The 15555-nt window shown below is 42.1% G+C and overlaps 1 protein-coding gene across 1 annotated transcript in view; it reads right to left on the reverse strand.

The window, feature by feature from the left end:
• The window catches only part of LOC121605601 (glypican-1-like), a 39036-nt gene that overhangs the window by 1952 nt on the left and 21529 nt on the right, over positions 1 to 15555 (reverse strand). The window contains exons 2-9 of the mRNA XM_041935583.1: positions 9640 to 9798; positions 7814 to 8031; positions 7157 to 7330; positions 5325 to 5490; positions 4468 to 4598; positions 3547 to 3684; positions 2988 to 3118; positions 334 to 509 (exon numbers count right to left, since the gene is read on the reverse strand). Coding sequence (XP_041791517.1) covers positions 334 to 509; positions 2988 to 3118; positions 3547 to 3684; positions 4468 to 4598; positions 5325 to 5490; positions 7157 to 7330; positions 7814 to 8031; positions 9640 to 9798 — 1293 coding nt within the window. The remainder of the gene's footprint in view (positions 1 to 333; positions 510 to 2987; positions 3119 to 3546; positions 3685 to 4467; positions 4599 to 5324; positions 5491 to 7156; positions 7331 to 7813; positions 8032 to 9639; positions 9799 to 15555) is intronic.

Consider the following 15555-nt stretch of genomic DNA (forward strand, 5'->3'; position numbering starts at 1 on the left):
CACTCCTGAGAAGCTCCCACTTCTCAGTTTGTAGGCGTTAATTACTGAGTGGGGACCATTTGACCCTTATGAATGGAATCAGTGTTTTAATTAGGTTTATTTGTCATTAGCTGGGGGTATTTACTCCTCAGGTCCCAGATGTCATCGACTCTGGTTTAACAAAGGGAATCAGACCATTAAGTCACTTCATGCAGTGGTATATGCACTGTGTGTGTGCATGTATGAGTTTGTGAAAGTGAAGAGAAACACAGCAGACAGGATCTGGTGTGTCATGCAGAAAATATCAACAGTGGAAAATACTTTTGAAAGCACAGAAATTAGAAAGGGACCCACTTGCGTCCTGGAAGTCCACGTCGTTGCCATCCAGTGCATTTTTCAGCCTGTTGCTCATGATTTTGAGTTGCATGATCTGCTGCCGGATGGTCATGTCTGGTTTCGTGATGTCAAGCTCCACTTCTGGGTTGTTGATCTGACTGGCCAAGCCGTCACCCATCATCTCTGGAAGATACCTGATTGGACGAGAGAGGGGTTAGGGGAAGAATGTGTGGCTACATCATTAAGGAAGTTGAGTTGAAAAAAAAAAACAAGCACACATCTGGTTGGTGAAATGCTTTTCTGAAGCACGGCTTTATTGGAATATTTTGTTTGCTTGTAAACATGTGCATGCAGTCACTCGGTAAATGTGCACAGCTGTGCTCAATCTTGTAAATTAGATGTGGCACTTTGTGCTGACAGCGCATGCTCAGCAGATAGACTGAAGAGCAGGAATGCAACTCACACACACAGACACACACACGCTTGTACTTCTGCCCTTTGGGTTAACCGTCAATGACAACAGAACTTCACCAATTTTGCATTGTACTCCTTTAACATCGTTGGTTTCTAAAAAAAGGATCAACACTGATGCATCAGAACCAGAGAGGTTTTTTATTCCATACATTGTTCTTTCTTTTCAACATCTTACCCACAATTCAGTTTGATTGTATATTCAGGTGCGTTACACTAAGAAAATATATTAGCTGCTACTAGCAACTAATATCAATATATATTACAGAAAATATATAATTGAGCCACTATACTGTAATCTCAATCTAACTAAACCTTAGTCTTAAATATAATGTAAGTTCACTTTTTTAAATCCAGTCAGGTGACCACACAAACTTTGAAACCATTCTTGCTTGGTCATTAAGAAATCTTTTTTCTTTCAGCGGAGGAGATGCCCGCAGTCCTTTTAGTACACAAATATTAAAGTTCAGCAGTAATCAGACAGGTCTCTTCCAAACTTTAGGTCTGTTCAGTGTGGAATTCCCTCATAACAAGACTGGATTTTGTCCCTCATGTCTTCCATTGGAAGTGTGTTAAGAAGAGATCCCTTCGTGGTCAGTATGAACAGGAGGAACGATTACATCCTGTTTCAGTGTTTATATGAGTGTGTGAGAGACTTGGAAAATTGTGAACCTTTCCTTCAATATTATGTCCCTTTAAAGAAGTGAGAAGTGGAGGAGTCAGAGTGTTCTCACTTTCCAAAAGCTCCTCAAAGTTTTAAACTCTTTGTCCTCACAAAGATAGAGCCACAAAACAGACACACACAAACACACACACACTCACACACACACACACACACACGCCATGTGCTTAGTGGTGGGATTTAATTTATTTTCTTGAAGCCACTTACAATTTTAAATAACCCTATTTAAAGTCCATACTCCAAACCTATCTTCCATCTTCCACACTGAGGATTTATTACAGTTGTAATTTTTGTGTGTGACATTTATTGAGCTCTCAAGAAAACCACAAGATGTCGCTGTAGAGTTTCAAACAGTTCATCACAGTTATAATTCAGTCTCTGCCACACACACACACACATATCTGTCACACACAGTCAGCGATTCATCTATATTTCACAGCCGTTCTCACCTTTTCATCTCTCTCTCTCACACACACCCTCACACATCTGTATCTACTGTCATATGTTTCGGCATGCTCTGCTCAGCATAAATCTCATCAGTTGGCTGTAATCCGATCACTTCAAAGGATGCAAGGTGTGTGCGTGTGTGTTTGCATGTGTGGAGCGTGGTGAGACGACATATACACAATGCATTTAGACATGGATTAAAGGGGCCTGAACAGCATGCTGGGATGTGTAAGTGTATGGCCATGAATACTGGAGGGTGTGAATCTCAAGAGACTTTACAATCGACTAAATGTCAGTTCAGAACACCTTAGAATAAATTTCCATAGCTGCTGTTTTCAGTTTGTCTGCGAAGAAATAGCTTGTTGCCTCTTTTGTTATGACACAAAGGATGCAAATGGCTTCAGCGGGAGGAGAACTGGCCTGTTTCATAGCAACTTTAACGAAACCTAGCTGTCTCCTCTCCTTGCTTTATTCTCCTCTCTTCAGAAGTCTCTTTTAGCTTTTAAGTGCTGAAGAACATGCTTCTCCTTTTTGTGATGCATCTTGTTTCCATGCTGCATGGATAAAGCTTACGTGGATTTTTCAGACCTTGGCAGCGTTTTATTCAACACTCTATAATCCAGCTTTCTATTGGGGGAAGGAGGAGTGGTGGGTTTAAAAAGCCTGGCTGCAGGAACATCAATATCATCAACATGGGTTCAATGACTGAGATCAGAAATGTGTAAAACTGAGAAATGAATGCACACATGATGCATTAAGGATTCAGCCACACAAAGAGAACAGAAATGGAACAAGAAAATGAACACATGTACTAAATGGGAATAAACTTCAATAGAAATGGATTGTATAGTCCTGAATAGGGAACATAGGGAGGAGTGCCATTGTTTGACAATTCCAGCCTTGAAAAGTGAGAGCAAATCCTGTTCTGAGAGAAATATTTTAATGTTGAATTTAAATGTTATCTCATCAAGCAGGTCGGGTGGATTTAGGTGGTGCTTGAAGTCACATGTAAACTGTAAAGAAGCTTGTGATGGTTCTGTGACAGGCGGCATTTTATTGGTTTCTTCCTCACCTGGCTCTTGTAATGCCATTCCAGCATTTATCCTGACTGGCGCCCCCTGCTGCCAGTTTGCTGCAAAGTGCCACGGGAAGCTGGACCCAGTACTGTCGCATCTCCCTCAGCTTGCTGGACAGATCTGACACCTGAGGACATGGACACTTTCTTTCATTTTGCAAGTCACAGGTGAGTCACATCCCAAATCTTATAGGTCAGGTATGGAATTTAAAACAACTCATAATGTTTTTTTACTCACATTTATCTGCAACAGAATATCTGTAGTACATGCAATTAATGAAAATCATGCTTTTTTAAAATGTAGCCATGGTAACCCATGGATAGCCTTGACAATAACAACATGGGATGTAGTTTCCATGCAAACATAGCCAGGAATTGATCCATGAAATAGTACATTTGTTCATGCACAAAAAAATCAATGCTGCAACTAATCCCATAATAACCCTTTTCTCTAGTATGTACGTTTGTGTGTGTGTGTGTGTGTGTGTGTGTGTGTGTGTGTGTGTGGGTGGGTGGATGCGTGGGTGTGTGTGTTTGTGTGTGTACATGCACAAACCTGCATCTCCAGTCTGAGTCCAGCGGTCGGAGAAGGTTTGTACTCTGATGCGGTCAGGGAGCCACTCTTCTTCCTCTGCTCATGGGGGGTGGGACTTCCTGTTCCTGTTTCACCTGGAGTTCCACATGTCTGGTACACCTACACACACACACACACACACACAAACACATCGATATACAGACACAGATCAACATAAACATGTACTAGAGGCTCTGAACTGTGAGGTTAAACACTTAAAACCACACAGCTCTAGACATTATTGGTGAGTCTGTATTGAAACAGTTGTGAGAGCACAAACAATTCCAGTAGATGTCGCCATAGACAAGCGTTTAAAACTGAGAAGATTCATTTTTCCATCCACGGCCAATTTCTTCAGGAACATAGCTTTGTTATTACCTACAGTGATATGTACGGAAGAGACAGATACACATGGAAATATCACACTTGATTATATATACATTTATATGTTAAAGTTCATGTAAACAGACATAAACAGACCTTGAAAATAAAGTGAACTTAACAAAATGTAAGAAGACAACAGCTTGGCTTTGAAAACAGGGCCAAGACTGCTGCACTCACTGCTTTCCCACTAAACGGACATTGATTTACACATCAGTTAAAATATTATAGGGCCGAGCTGCTCAGTAATGCTACCTAGCCGTATTTGAAGGACATGTCTATTAAAGCAGTAAAACATAGTGGTGAGAAATGGAGCCTATTACCGCTCAAGCTGTAGTCAAGGTAAGCGCTCCGCCAGGATAATAATTCTCTGTTTGATTTTGCATATTCCTTCATGCTTAATGATCAAATTCAACCAACAATCTCATAAAGAGGTGAAGTGTTTGAGAAATAATCCTGAGGGTTGAATAAAATGCTCCCAGGCAAAATTCACGAGAGACGAGACAAAGTGAGTCGTCTTACTTTCGCTATGAAAGTGTCCATGTTTTCCTGCAGGAAGCGAACAGCCTCGTACATCCGAGCAGGGATGGAGGAGAGTACCACATCAAGACTGGGCTCCATGCTGAAACTAGAGGCCACCTGGATCATGGTGTCTGAAAGGAGGAAGGAGAAAAAGATAAGAAGTTAACTTCAAAGCCAGTTTTTCTAATATTTTTTTTCTTTCCCAAGCCTCTAAATCACAGTTTTCCAGTACATAAACTGGTCACACAACAGTCACTCATTGAATGTGTTCTTTAATATCATCATAAGTAATCCTCAAAATCCATAAAGGTGGCATTAGTCATTTCAGTTTTTAAAAGGCATTCACGTGACTTCAGTCTCAACTTCATAAGATTATAACTTAGACTCAGTGGACCTCACGCATTTCATATTCTCATCCTAAATCTCTGTCAAGTGGGATTCACCTAACTATTAACTGGACAAACTTGTTGTAAATTTCTTGTTTTTAGCTTGATGAATGCCACCTGTTCAGAAGAAGGCGTGCATTTGTGAGATTTGAGAGGCTTTTCTTAATAACTACTGCAAGTTGCTATGTCGAGGTGTGCTAAGTACCCTTGATGAGAAAGGCAGTATGGGTACACAAGTCTGCATCAGGTCTGGACCGCTTGTAAATTCATCAAACCTCAGAGAAAACTTGAAGAAAAACTGGTGAATGACGCAAATTCTCTTACATCATTCATACGTGCCACAAAAGAACTAATCTCGTTGACTGGTTCTTGCATGAGGGCCACAGTCTGCTCCACTCATCCACTAATAAGAACATCTGGATTATCTCTAGCTTTACTCTGCAATGTCTGACATTGTGTTCTGGATCCTACCTATGAGGTTTTGCCACTCGGGGTCCAGGTCAGCTTGGTTGGCCAGGCAGCCCTTCATGACGTTGGAGCAGTAGTTGGAGCAGGGCTTGACGGAGGCCAGGCCACGACAGTGGGGGCAGTAAACCAGCTTCATCAGGGCCTTCATACACTCAGGGCTCAGCGATACCTGAGGAGGTTTGACAGGACATATATAAATATGAATGAATTCAACATACAGCAGGATTTCTCAGGTTTGGCTGTGAAGACTGAAGTTATTGTTGGATTAGTTGCAGCACTGTTTTTTTTTTTTGTGCATGAATAGATGCATTATTTCACGGATGGATTCCTGGCTATGTTTGCACCACTCATTTTTTATGATCCCACATTGTCATTGTATATGTTAGCATCACAAACCTCAAGGGCTAGTTGTGAAACAGGGACATCTATATCCAGAGCCACTTAGTCAATGATGATTGCCAGAGTATATTAATACTAGGCCCTGCTTCTTCCTTTCACCCTTGAACACACTGCTGTGGGAAATGTAATGTAATGTGAGAAGCTTCTCATGTTCAGCAGGAACTTCACTCCATGATGACCACGCACACCAACAGAGTATTAGCTCAAGCAAAATTATGAACAGTAGAGGGCAGTATTGCAACATTTTAAGGAACACAACCTGACTGAGACCAACGATGGTCCTCTTTGTCTTTCTTTGTGTTGTTGCATCAAATTCAGAATAAGTATATATTTACAAAAATCAATGCTGTTGAGGTAAAACATTAAATATATCGTCTTTGTACTCCTTTCAGCTGAGCATATGTCAAAAAGGATTAGCAAATGATGACGTTCTGTTTTATTTCTGTTTTACAAAGCACGCCAACTTTTCTGGGTTGTATGAAAATCAGTCCACAGACTCTTGAAAGTGACTTGAGTTGTATAATCCATCACCATCAATATCAAGTCTGCATGAATTTGTGTCAGCGTTGCATTATCGTTGTGTGGTAATGTGGTTGAGGTGCTGACTGATTTAAAAAGTCTGCACTCATTACGATAATGTGGCTTTGACGAATATGAACGCAGACACGAGGTTCACTGTGATTGATTAGAGAACTCACGTTAGTTTCAAGAATGTGCTTTGACTGTTACATCAACTGGAGATGAATAGAAACTAATGGCTGCCTGGAACTGTGAGTCAAATACATTCAAAAGTCTAAACCGCAGCAGAATAATTGCAAAATGATTAGCTGTGATGGGAAGTACTGAATATGTGAATTGTGGGAAATGGCTTGAAACATGAAAAAACACTGATATGGTTCTTTAACTTTAACTTAACTTACCACTGTAAATCTATTGGATGGAGGAAAAAAAGGGCATAAAAAGTCTTGTTATGACTGTAAAAGCTTGGTCAGACATTAGCAACAGCCTACACAATACTCATAGAAGGAAAACAATCACACAGTCACATCAGACTGTGTGTTGTGATGGGAAAAAACTGCATCATCACACCCATAATTTGACGAGAGTGTTGTCATCCCTCCAAATGAGAGCTTTGTTGTGATGGCAGAGTCTGACACTTCATTTCTGATGATCTTTGTGTTTTTCATTTTTTGGGTGGAGACATTTTCTCTGACAGTTAGGGTGTGACGACCATGCATCCATCATGTCTGCTGTTCTGGAACTCAGCCCAGCACACACACACACACACACGCACAACTGTCTCTCAGTAAGACACAAGCAGTGACTCTCAGTTTCTCAGCTCATCCTGTCTCTGTCTGCCTCACTGTGTCTCTCTGTACATCTCACACTCACTCACACACACACACACACACACACACACACACTCACACCCTCACCTGTGAGACCTTCCTGACCACCTCTCCGCTGACTATCAGCCCCTGGACAAACGACCTGGCTGTGACAAAAGCCCGGATCACCTTCGCCTTCATGTCCCGTGGGATGTCTCCGAATGGCCGCAGCGTCTCCTGTTGCTTAGCAACACATTCAAGGTAGTCCTCTGACAGGTTGACCTGCCAGACAGAGGTGATGACATGAGGGACAGGAAGGAGAGGTATATTACTGTTTTTTTGCCCATTTTTCCTTTATTAGATAGTATAGTGCTGGCAGTACACGGGGGAGGGAGATAGAGGATGACATGCAACAAAGTCCCACTCCAGGACACTGTGATCACATGATCAGCCTCTTAAAGAGAGAAGTTTTAAAACGGACCAGTAGAACACCAATCAGCTCTGGTTATGCATTTAAGTGTAATAATAGATGAAAAAAGTGTTGTAAAAGTGGTGCATCTAAGAATGTCAATTTTATAAACTTGTCACATTGTGCAAATGTGCATCACTTTCTCTTTATCATCCAGAACAAAAACAGGGCCGGAAGATCAGGATCAGTAATGTGAATTAACACAGCTGAATCAAGCTGAATGTTTGTGAACTGCTCGCCAGTCTGTCACTCAAAACGTGACAAGGTTTTCTAGTTGAGCTGGTGGGTTTACTCACATCTGTGGTGGCGAAGGTTTTAAAGGTGCGCTCCAGGAGTCGGGACCAGAACTCAGACAGGGTCTCGTCCAGGTTGAGAGCGGAGCCCCGATAGTACTGTCGCAGGTCGGCGTACAGATCTCCGTAGAGGCGAGTGTTCTGGGAGTACAGAGGGCCGAGCGGAGACAGCGCCTCCTGCAGGGAGCGCTCAGAACGGCTGTGCAGCTCAGTGAAATAAGCTGAAGGCGGAGACAAAGGAAAGACAGAAGCAGAGAAAGAACAAGTGAAACGAGTGAAACATCTGCACACTTCTGACATCATCATGGCCTTGTAAAGTTGATACAGTGAATATTCTAGAAAGCAGTTGCCTATTTACACATCGTACAGACACAGAGCAACATTAGTATTTAACTGGAGTTGTGTCCACCTGATTCATGTGAGTCCACTGCTCGCTCTCTTTGTCGCTCTGTTTTGGTCTCCACCACCTCCTGAGAAAAATATCTGGCTTTTTAGCTGCTAAATGTTCCACTGTGTTCGACGAGAGGCGAGAGGAACTGTAGCCTTTAGGTGTTAATTCTCTGTGGGTTTGTCACTATGAGCAACCCCTTTCACATTACACAGTCATTTGAGCTGTTGTTTATTTTTAAATATTAAATTGTGCAGCTTTAAATGTGATTTTATTATATAGCTATTGAAATACAGTCAATAAAGAGGAATTAGATTGCTCCTCAGGACAATCGTATCCGTGGATAATAGCTTTGGATGTACTTCTCATTATGATCTGCCTAAAACTAACAGTTGTCAAGATAATAAAGAATAACAATTTGTTCAATATGACTGTAATGATTAAGACTCATGACTGCAGAGTATATATTTGCACAGTCAGGACACTCATTTACTCTCCTTGCATTATAGCTGATTAGCACATCTCATTTACATTTATTTAACATTTTTAAAGGTTTCTTTGAATTTTCTTTGCTGCCAGATGGACACAAAGTGACAGAGAGGTCAAACAGAAAGGAGAAGGGAGTCAGCTTGCTGTCTCTGCAGCAAACTGGTCTGGGCTTTTCCCCCGTGCTTCAAAGGCTGTGTACCAGTGCCAGCCTGTTCTAACCACAACCAGATGGGCGACCACATTACTGCTACTGAGGTGGCCTGCTGCTTTGAGACTGATAATAATGTCCACCTCCTCCTCCTCTGACTAGTCTTCCTTTTGCTCTCAGTTTCTTTTCATTCTTTTTTTTTCCTCTTTTTTAAAATTTTGTATTTTCACTCTCTGTTTATGCTCAGTACTAATGACACATTTCTCACTTGCTTCATTCGTCTAGCTCCTGATTGTTAGCAGTGGCACTTCTCAGTCATTCTTTCTTTTCTTCCTCCCTCCATCCCTCTCTTTCTCTGATGTGCAGTGATCTGCAGACTCGGCTCCTCAGTGGGTCAACTGCTCATTAGCTGAACCAGCCACTGCCCCAGGGGACACCCCTCTGTTTGTGTGTGTGTGTGTGTGTGTGTGTGTGTGCGCCCCTTTGAGATCAGGCGATCGGCTTATCACGTTTCATTGTGTCTGGCTGACTCCGCTCTCATTATAACACCCAGTCAGGGGTCCCCTTGATGCACAGGACACAAACATATCCAACCTCACACACACACACACACACACACATCGTCACTTTCCAAGCAGCAGGATTGAGCGCTGAGCACAGTCAGAGCTTGTACCAAACACAAATTTACAAATACACAACATACAAATGTCACACTCCTCTGGGCCCGCTGCTGACGCTTTGGTATTGAGCTCAGTCAGTAATGAGTGTCTAGCCGGCAAACACACACACAGGCATGCTACTTACTGTCAAAGCTCCTGTGGAGAGCGTTGAAGGCAGCCTGCAGCGACCTGCCGGCTTCTCTGATCAGTCCCTCTGTCTCTCGGGTGCTCAGACCGGCCAGGTTCTCCTCCATGGCGCTGGTGCAACAGGTCGGACCCTGAACACACATCCTCAGATGTTCACCTGGCAAAGCAGAGATTGCACAAAGTTTTGCATTAATTGAATTGTTTTAAACAATTAATTTACAAAATATGTCAGCTCTTTAACATAGACATTTACGACCAGCCTCACTAAAATGATATTCCCATCAGCTTCGGCTGTACTTTGTGTTTGGTGCTAATCAGCACATGTTAGCATGCTAACATTAAGCTCAGATGGCGAACATGTCGTACCTGCTCAACCTCCGCATGGTAGCATTCTCAAAGCACTGCTGTGCCTATAAGAACACACTGTATGACAATGGAAAACAGCTGAACAAAGCTGTAGCAACAGTTACCTGTACATACAGGTCATTGTATATTCCATACAGCTTTGATGTACTTTACTGAACATACTTATTTCCATGGGAGACTAATGTAATCCTCCCAACATTTTTAGGAAATATTCAGTTGACAATCTCGAAAACTAAGCTTAAACTAAAACAATGTAAACAGTTAAAGGGTAAAAGTTTACAAAGACTTTAAAGAGCCTCTGCAGCGGAACCACTGTCTACTTACATCCCTTCATGATAAGTAACAAGTCTACCTGCTGTGACAACTTAAACCAAAGACGGATTTTTGTTGTGTTTGAATAATTTTGAGGCAAAAAAAATACACCAGAAACATGTTTTTTTTTTTGTGCTTTTCTTGCCTGTCAAACAACTTGGGCCACCTTTCAGGGGTCCCGACTGCCAGGTTGGGAACCACTGCTGTAAATGTAACTCTTATACTGATCTGAAAACATAAAATCCCCTAAAATGGGAGTTTTGTATGACAATAACAGTGTGACATATCACCAGGGTTTAACACTGGGTTAACCCATCAATAATTTAGAGCTTTGAACGGAAACAGCATTCATGACGAGTACTTTATCTAAAGACACAGTGTATATTGTTCTGCTCTTCTTTACTTATTACAATTTGAATGCCAGACTGGAGTGTTTTTCCAATGTGGTTCTGCTACTTTTTCATCTGTACAGGATTTCAGTACCTCTCAAACCACTGCATGAATCATTTATTGCACTCCTGGAATCCTTTTATATCTAGTTACCAACCTGAAAAGCACTCTGTACAGTATATGCACTACTGTATTCTTGATTTATACATTGCAACCGTGTTTTTTTGTTTTTTTTTTTTTGTCTGTTTGTCTCTTTTTCGATACCCACTTAGACTGTATGTTCTGTAGCTGTTTGTTTGTGTGCCTGTACATTCGTTTTGGGACAGTATGTGGATACACAGGGGGCCACTGACAACCAGATGCAGTGCATTAATAAACTTTATCTGCAGCAAAAGCCTGTTGGAGTTTTATTAAAGCCGTCACTGGTTTGAATCGGGCAGGGGACTTGTTTTGCATGTTATGCCTCTTTTCCTCTCCCTTCTCCAGTGATGAAAGAAGTACTGATAGTAGATGTTATATTCAGATAGAAGGAGCAATACTGCATATTCCATTACAAAAAGTTCAGAGTGCATAGTTCATAGATTGATAACATATAAGAAGCATTTCAATGTTGTGAATGTGGGGCTTGTTTTGACATCTTTTTATACTGTGGGGTAGTTTTTCTACAACAATGCATCGTATTTTTTAAACTAATCTTATGTAAAATCTTGATTTGAAATCTAACTAGTGGCTGTGAGCTGTGACAAGTGAGCTGTGAAATAAAGGCAGCCAAGTAAAAAGTACAATGTTTCCCTCTGAAATATGGTGGAGTAAAAGTATAAGGTAGCATAAAATCAACCTAAAACATTTTTTTCTTCTATTCTTTGGGGATTGTCCCACTGGGGAGAGTAAAAATAAAGATAACAAAACACACACACACAAATAGACACGCACACACACTGACTCTGCCAGACAGCCTAGAAAGCAGTCTGCAGCATCAGTCTCTTGACAGCCTGTGTGTGTGTGTGTGTGGGTGGGTGGGTTAGTGGGTGGGTGTGTGTCTGTGTGTGTGTGCCAACGTCTGGGAAGGTTAAGGGTGAGTAAGTACCCCACAGCTGTGTGCATCGCTGCTCTCTTCCTTTTTAACAGGTCCTGGGTTTGAGTGCGTGTGTGTGTGTGTGTGTGTGTGTGTGTGCGTGCGTGCTTGTGTGTGTGTCTGTGTGTGTGTGTATGTGTGGGTGGGTGGCTGGATTGGGGGGTAGAATTTGTCCACGAGGGTAAGTGGAGCAGAAGAGGAGACGCCTTCATCATCACTGCACCATGAATCTTTCATCGGCAGAGGCTGGTGTGCGTGTGTGTGTGTGTGTGTTTGCGTCAGAGAGACAGAGACAGCCATAGTACAGGAAATAGCACCTTATGCACCATCTTACTTCTTTTCTCAAACCTGTTTTTGGTCTGTTTTAAGGCCAGAGTGGAATCTGTCTGGAGCTGGAGTTGAACCCTCGCACACAAACTCATCCGCAGATCAATCGGGACCCTCATTAATCTCCTCATTTCTTCAGTGGTCCTCACATGTCAAGTGCAGGTCAGTCAGTCTGAGATGAGGCGCTCCACTTCTTTGAACACCATCAATCAAAATCACTTCCTGCTAATCGCACCTGTTTTTTTCACCGAGCTACGTGTCTCATCGCTCAAAGTTAGAAAAATGTAAGTGCTTCCTCACACTTTAACTGTGAATTTTCTCACGACTCCCACAATCCTGTCAGTCTCGTTTCGAGCACTACTGCACCACTCTTTGTGTTTATCAGTGGCTGCTCATGTCAACAGCAGGAAAATCTTGTTTTTAATATATGCTACACCTGTACAACCTCATACAGTCAATTACAACAGTCCTACAAGTTTAGTGATATGCTCTGAAATTCTGTCCCCAGCCAAATTTGCCGAACTGAAATGAAGAAATCAGTAAATATATCCTTGGTATTTGTTTTGACTTTTTTGTAACGCTCAATAGGACTTTCATTTGTGATGAAGAACCCCCACACTAGTGTTCCCCAGCAGTGTGAAATGCTGGTACAGACTAACAAAGTTGGTGCTGTTATGGTTTGGTGGGGTGGAGGAACATATGGATTCATATGAGAATAAAAATCTTCTTTGATGCTGAATCAATTAAACAAATGTCAGACCCTACAGCGATTGTCTGGTTGGTAATCCAGCTTTAGTGTTTCTCCTGCAATGGCCCTTAAATGTCAAAAAATATCTATATATAAATAAACAACAGCCACCCAGAGGCTTGAGGGTTAGATGCTGTTTCCACAAATATGTACAAAATAGCTTGAGAAACAGCACAGTATCATTATAGATTATAGTTCATAATTCATCTTGATTTAAAATCAACTCTGACACATTCTCCCCAAAAACTGACCATTAAAAGCTAAAGAAGAGAGGAGAGGACAGGTGTGATACACAGGTGTCACCAAGAGCAGTGGCAACATTTTCTTTAAAAATGACGTTTAGAGGGCTTCAGAACCCAGTTTCCCCTGCCTGGGTTTAAAACCACACCATCAGCGTTACACATGTGGTCCAGAGACAGCAGACACCATCTTTGGCTGCTCATGCGCTGCAGCTAATGTTAGCATTTTGTTGTTGGTTTGCTTACCAACCTAGAGGGCGTATACCACAGACACATATGCTTTACTACATTCCTGGGTTGCTGGGTAATGGAAGCAGCTGGCATCCTGCTATAAAAACTTAATTTACTTGAAAAGACAGAAGTGAGCACAGCCGTGACACATGAACACATGTACAAAAAGCAAGCTTGCAAACATGCGAATACATGCAGACAGATGCGTTACAGCAGGCGAAAAGTATAAGTGCCTTGCTCAAGGGCTTCGTGATGGGAAATGGAAGGTCTTTGTGCAGCCATGTGCGCATAGCGAAAGAATGAGATTATCAAAATGGTAGACACTCCTTTAAAGCAAAGCCTTAAAGAGAAATAAAGCTTTTAAGTGCTGCTGGAAAAAAGAGTGTAAAAAAGAGGAGAGGAGAGGAGAGGAGAGGAGAGGAGAGGAGAGGAGAGGAGAGGAGAGGGGATGAGAGGAGAGGAGAGGAGAGGGGAAGAGAGGAGAGGAGAGGAGAGGAGAGGAGAGGAGAGGAGAGGAGAGGAGAGGGGAAGAGAGGAGAGGAGAGGAGAGGGGAAGAGAGGAGAGGAGAGGAGAGGAGAGGAGAGGAGAGGAGAGGAGTCAAATAAAATCAGTTTCTATAGGTTATTTGGTTGCTCATACTGTTTCTGCCCTGAAGCTTCAGCATATATTTAGATAAGTCCACATCTTGAGGGGCATATACACACACACGCACACACACACACATTTCCAAATGAGAAAAGCCGCTTGAGGGGGATAGTGGGCGAGAGACAGGAGCTGTGACCAACCTCACTAAAAACAAGTAAACTGGAATATAAATTGGTTTTACAGAATTTGTCACTTGTTGGTTTTGCTTATTTCACTTCACCTTTGAAAGAATGGCTCTCCGACCACAACCCTAAAGGAGGTCAGGGCGTGCTTAAAACAAACTTGTTCATGCTAAAATGTTGCACAGCCACATCTGAAGGCATATGTGTTCGTAGCTGTGCAGAATCGACACGCTCAAAAGCAGTGCAGAAATGTTATCATGGTGTGGGATCGCAACACACATGTTTGGAAAGTTTCCCCTGGAAGGCATTTCTGGTGTTGCACTTTGTGGTTCACATGAAAGGTGGAAGAAGTACGTAGTTTCACGAGGGATGAAAAAGAGAAAAGGTTTCGGAAAGGTGCAAAAAAACGTCAGATGCAACCCCTCCCAATAACCATGTCAGAAAGTAGTGAGTGAGGGGGGGGCTCAGTCTGATGGGCTGACATGCAGTTCTTTTGTACCATACTAACATCTTAAACTAACCCTAAAACCTGGAGCTTCTTTAACTCTCAGGCACTCAACCAAAGATTTGGCCTGACTTCAAACCACTTGCACATCAAACCCCAAACATCTTTGTGGAGCATCTCTTGATCTCTTGATGGACTGCCCTCATCTCACCCATCTCATCCCTAAATCCTGATCCCATTTTGTAACACTAGGTTATGAGCCGCATTTAATCCTCTTTTTTCCATTCGCTCCCACTTGGATGGTTAAGTCTTGAGTGACACGAAGGACACAAACCTAAACACTGTCCGATCCCAAACGGGTGGATGATGTTGCGGCCTAAGTCTGATTTTAACCTTCAAAGACGCCTTCAAAGAAGTTTAACTGCTGTAAAATGGATACTGGTCATCACAAAGATACAAAACTAGACATACAGCCTAGTGGTTGACTGCTTCTATCAACCAATCAAGTTGCAGTTTACACCCACGTGTGTCCAGATTCATACAATTTATGTTCTGAAGACTTAAATGAATTTAATAGAGGTATTAAGTGTATTTTTTGGTAAAACAGAGGTTATATATATTGTGTGATTCCAGTGAATCATTTCCAGGTAGAAACTTGCTTTCCTCACTTAGAGATTGTTTTCACAGAGGACTGATAGAGAGCTTCATCACATGGTGCAACAACAATCATCTGAAGCTCAATATCAGCAGAACCAATGAACTTGTGCTGGACTGCAATGCTTCAAATATGGATGTTGCTGCAAAGAAGCAACAAACTGTAAAATGTTGATGCTTCACACACATCTTCAACCCGGCAGCACCGAAGAGCTCTACAATCAGCACAGTTTTAAGGTGGACACCCAAGAAGAGACTCGTCAATTCAGTATCTGACCAAATGTGAAATATAGCCACAATCCGCCTTCTGCCATGCTGAGTCATGCTGTTGAATAATGGCCAGTGTGAATTTTTGTCAT

This window comes from Chelmon rostratus, chromosome 4 (genome assembly GCF_017976325.1).
Source record: "Chelmon rostratus isolate fCheRos1 chromosome 4, fCheRos1.pri, whole genome shotgun sequence".
NCBI classification, from domain to species: Eukaryota; Metazoa; Chordata; class Actinopteri; order Chaetodontiformes; family Chaetodontidae; genus Chelmon; species Chelmon rostratus.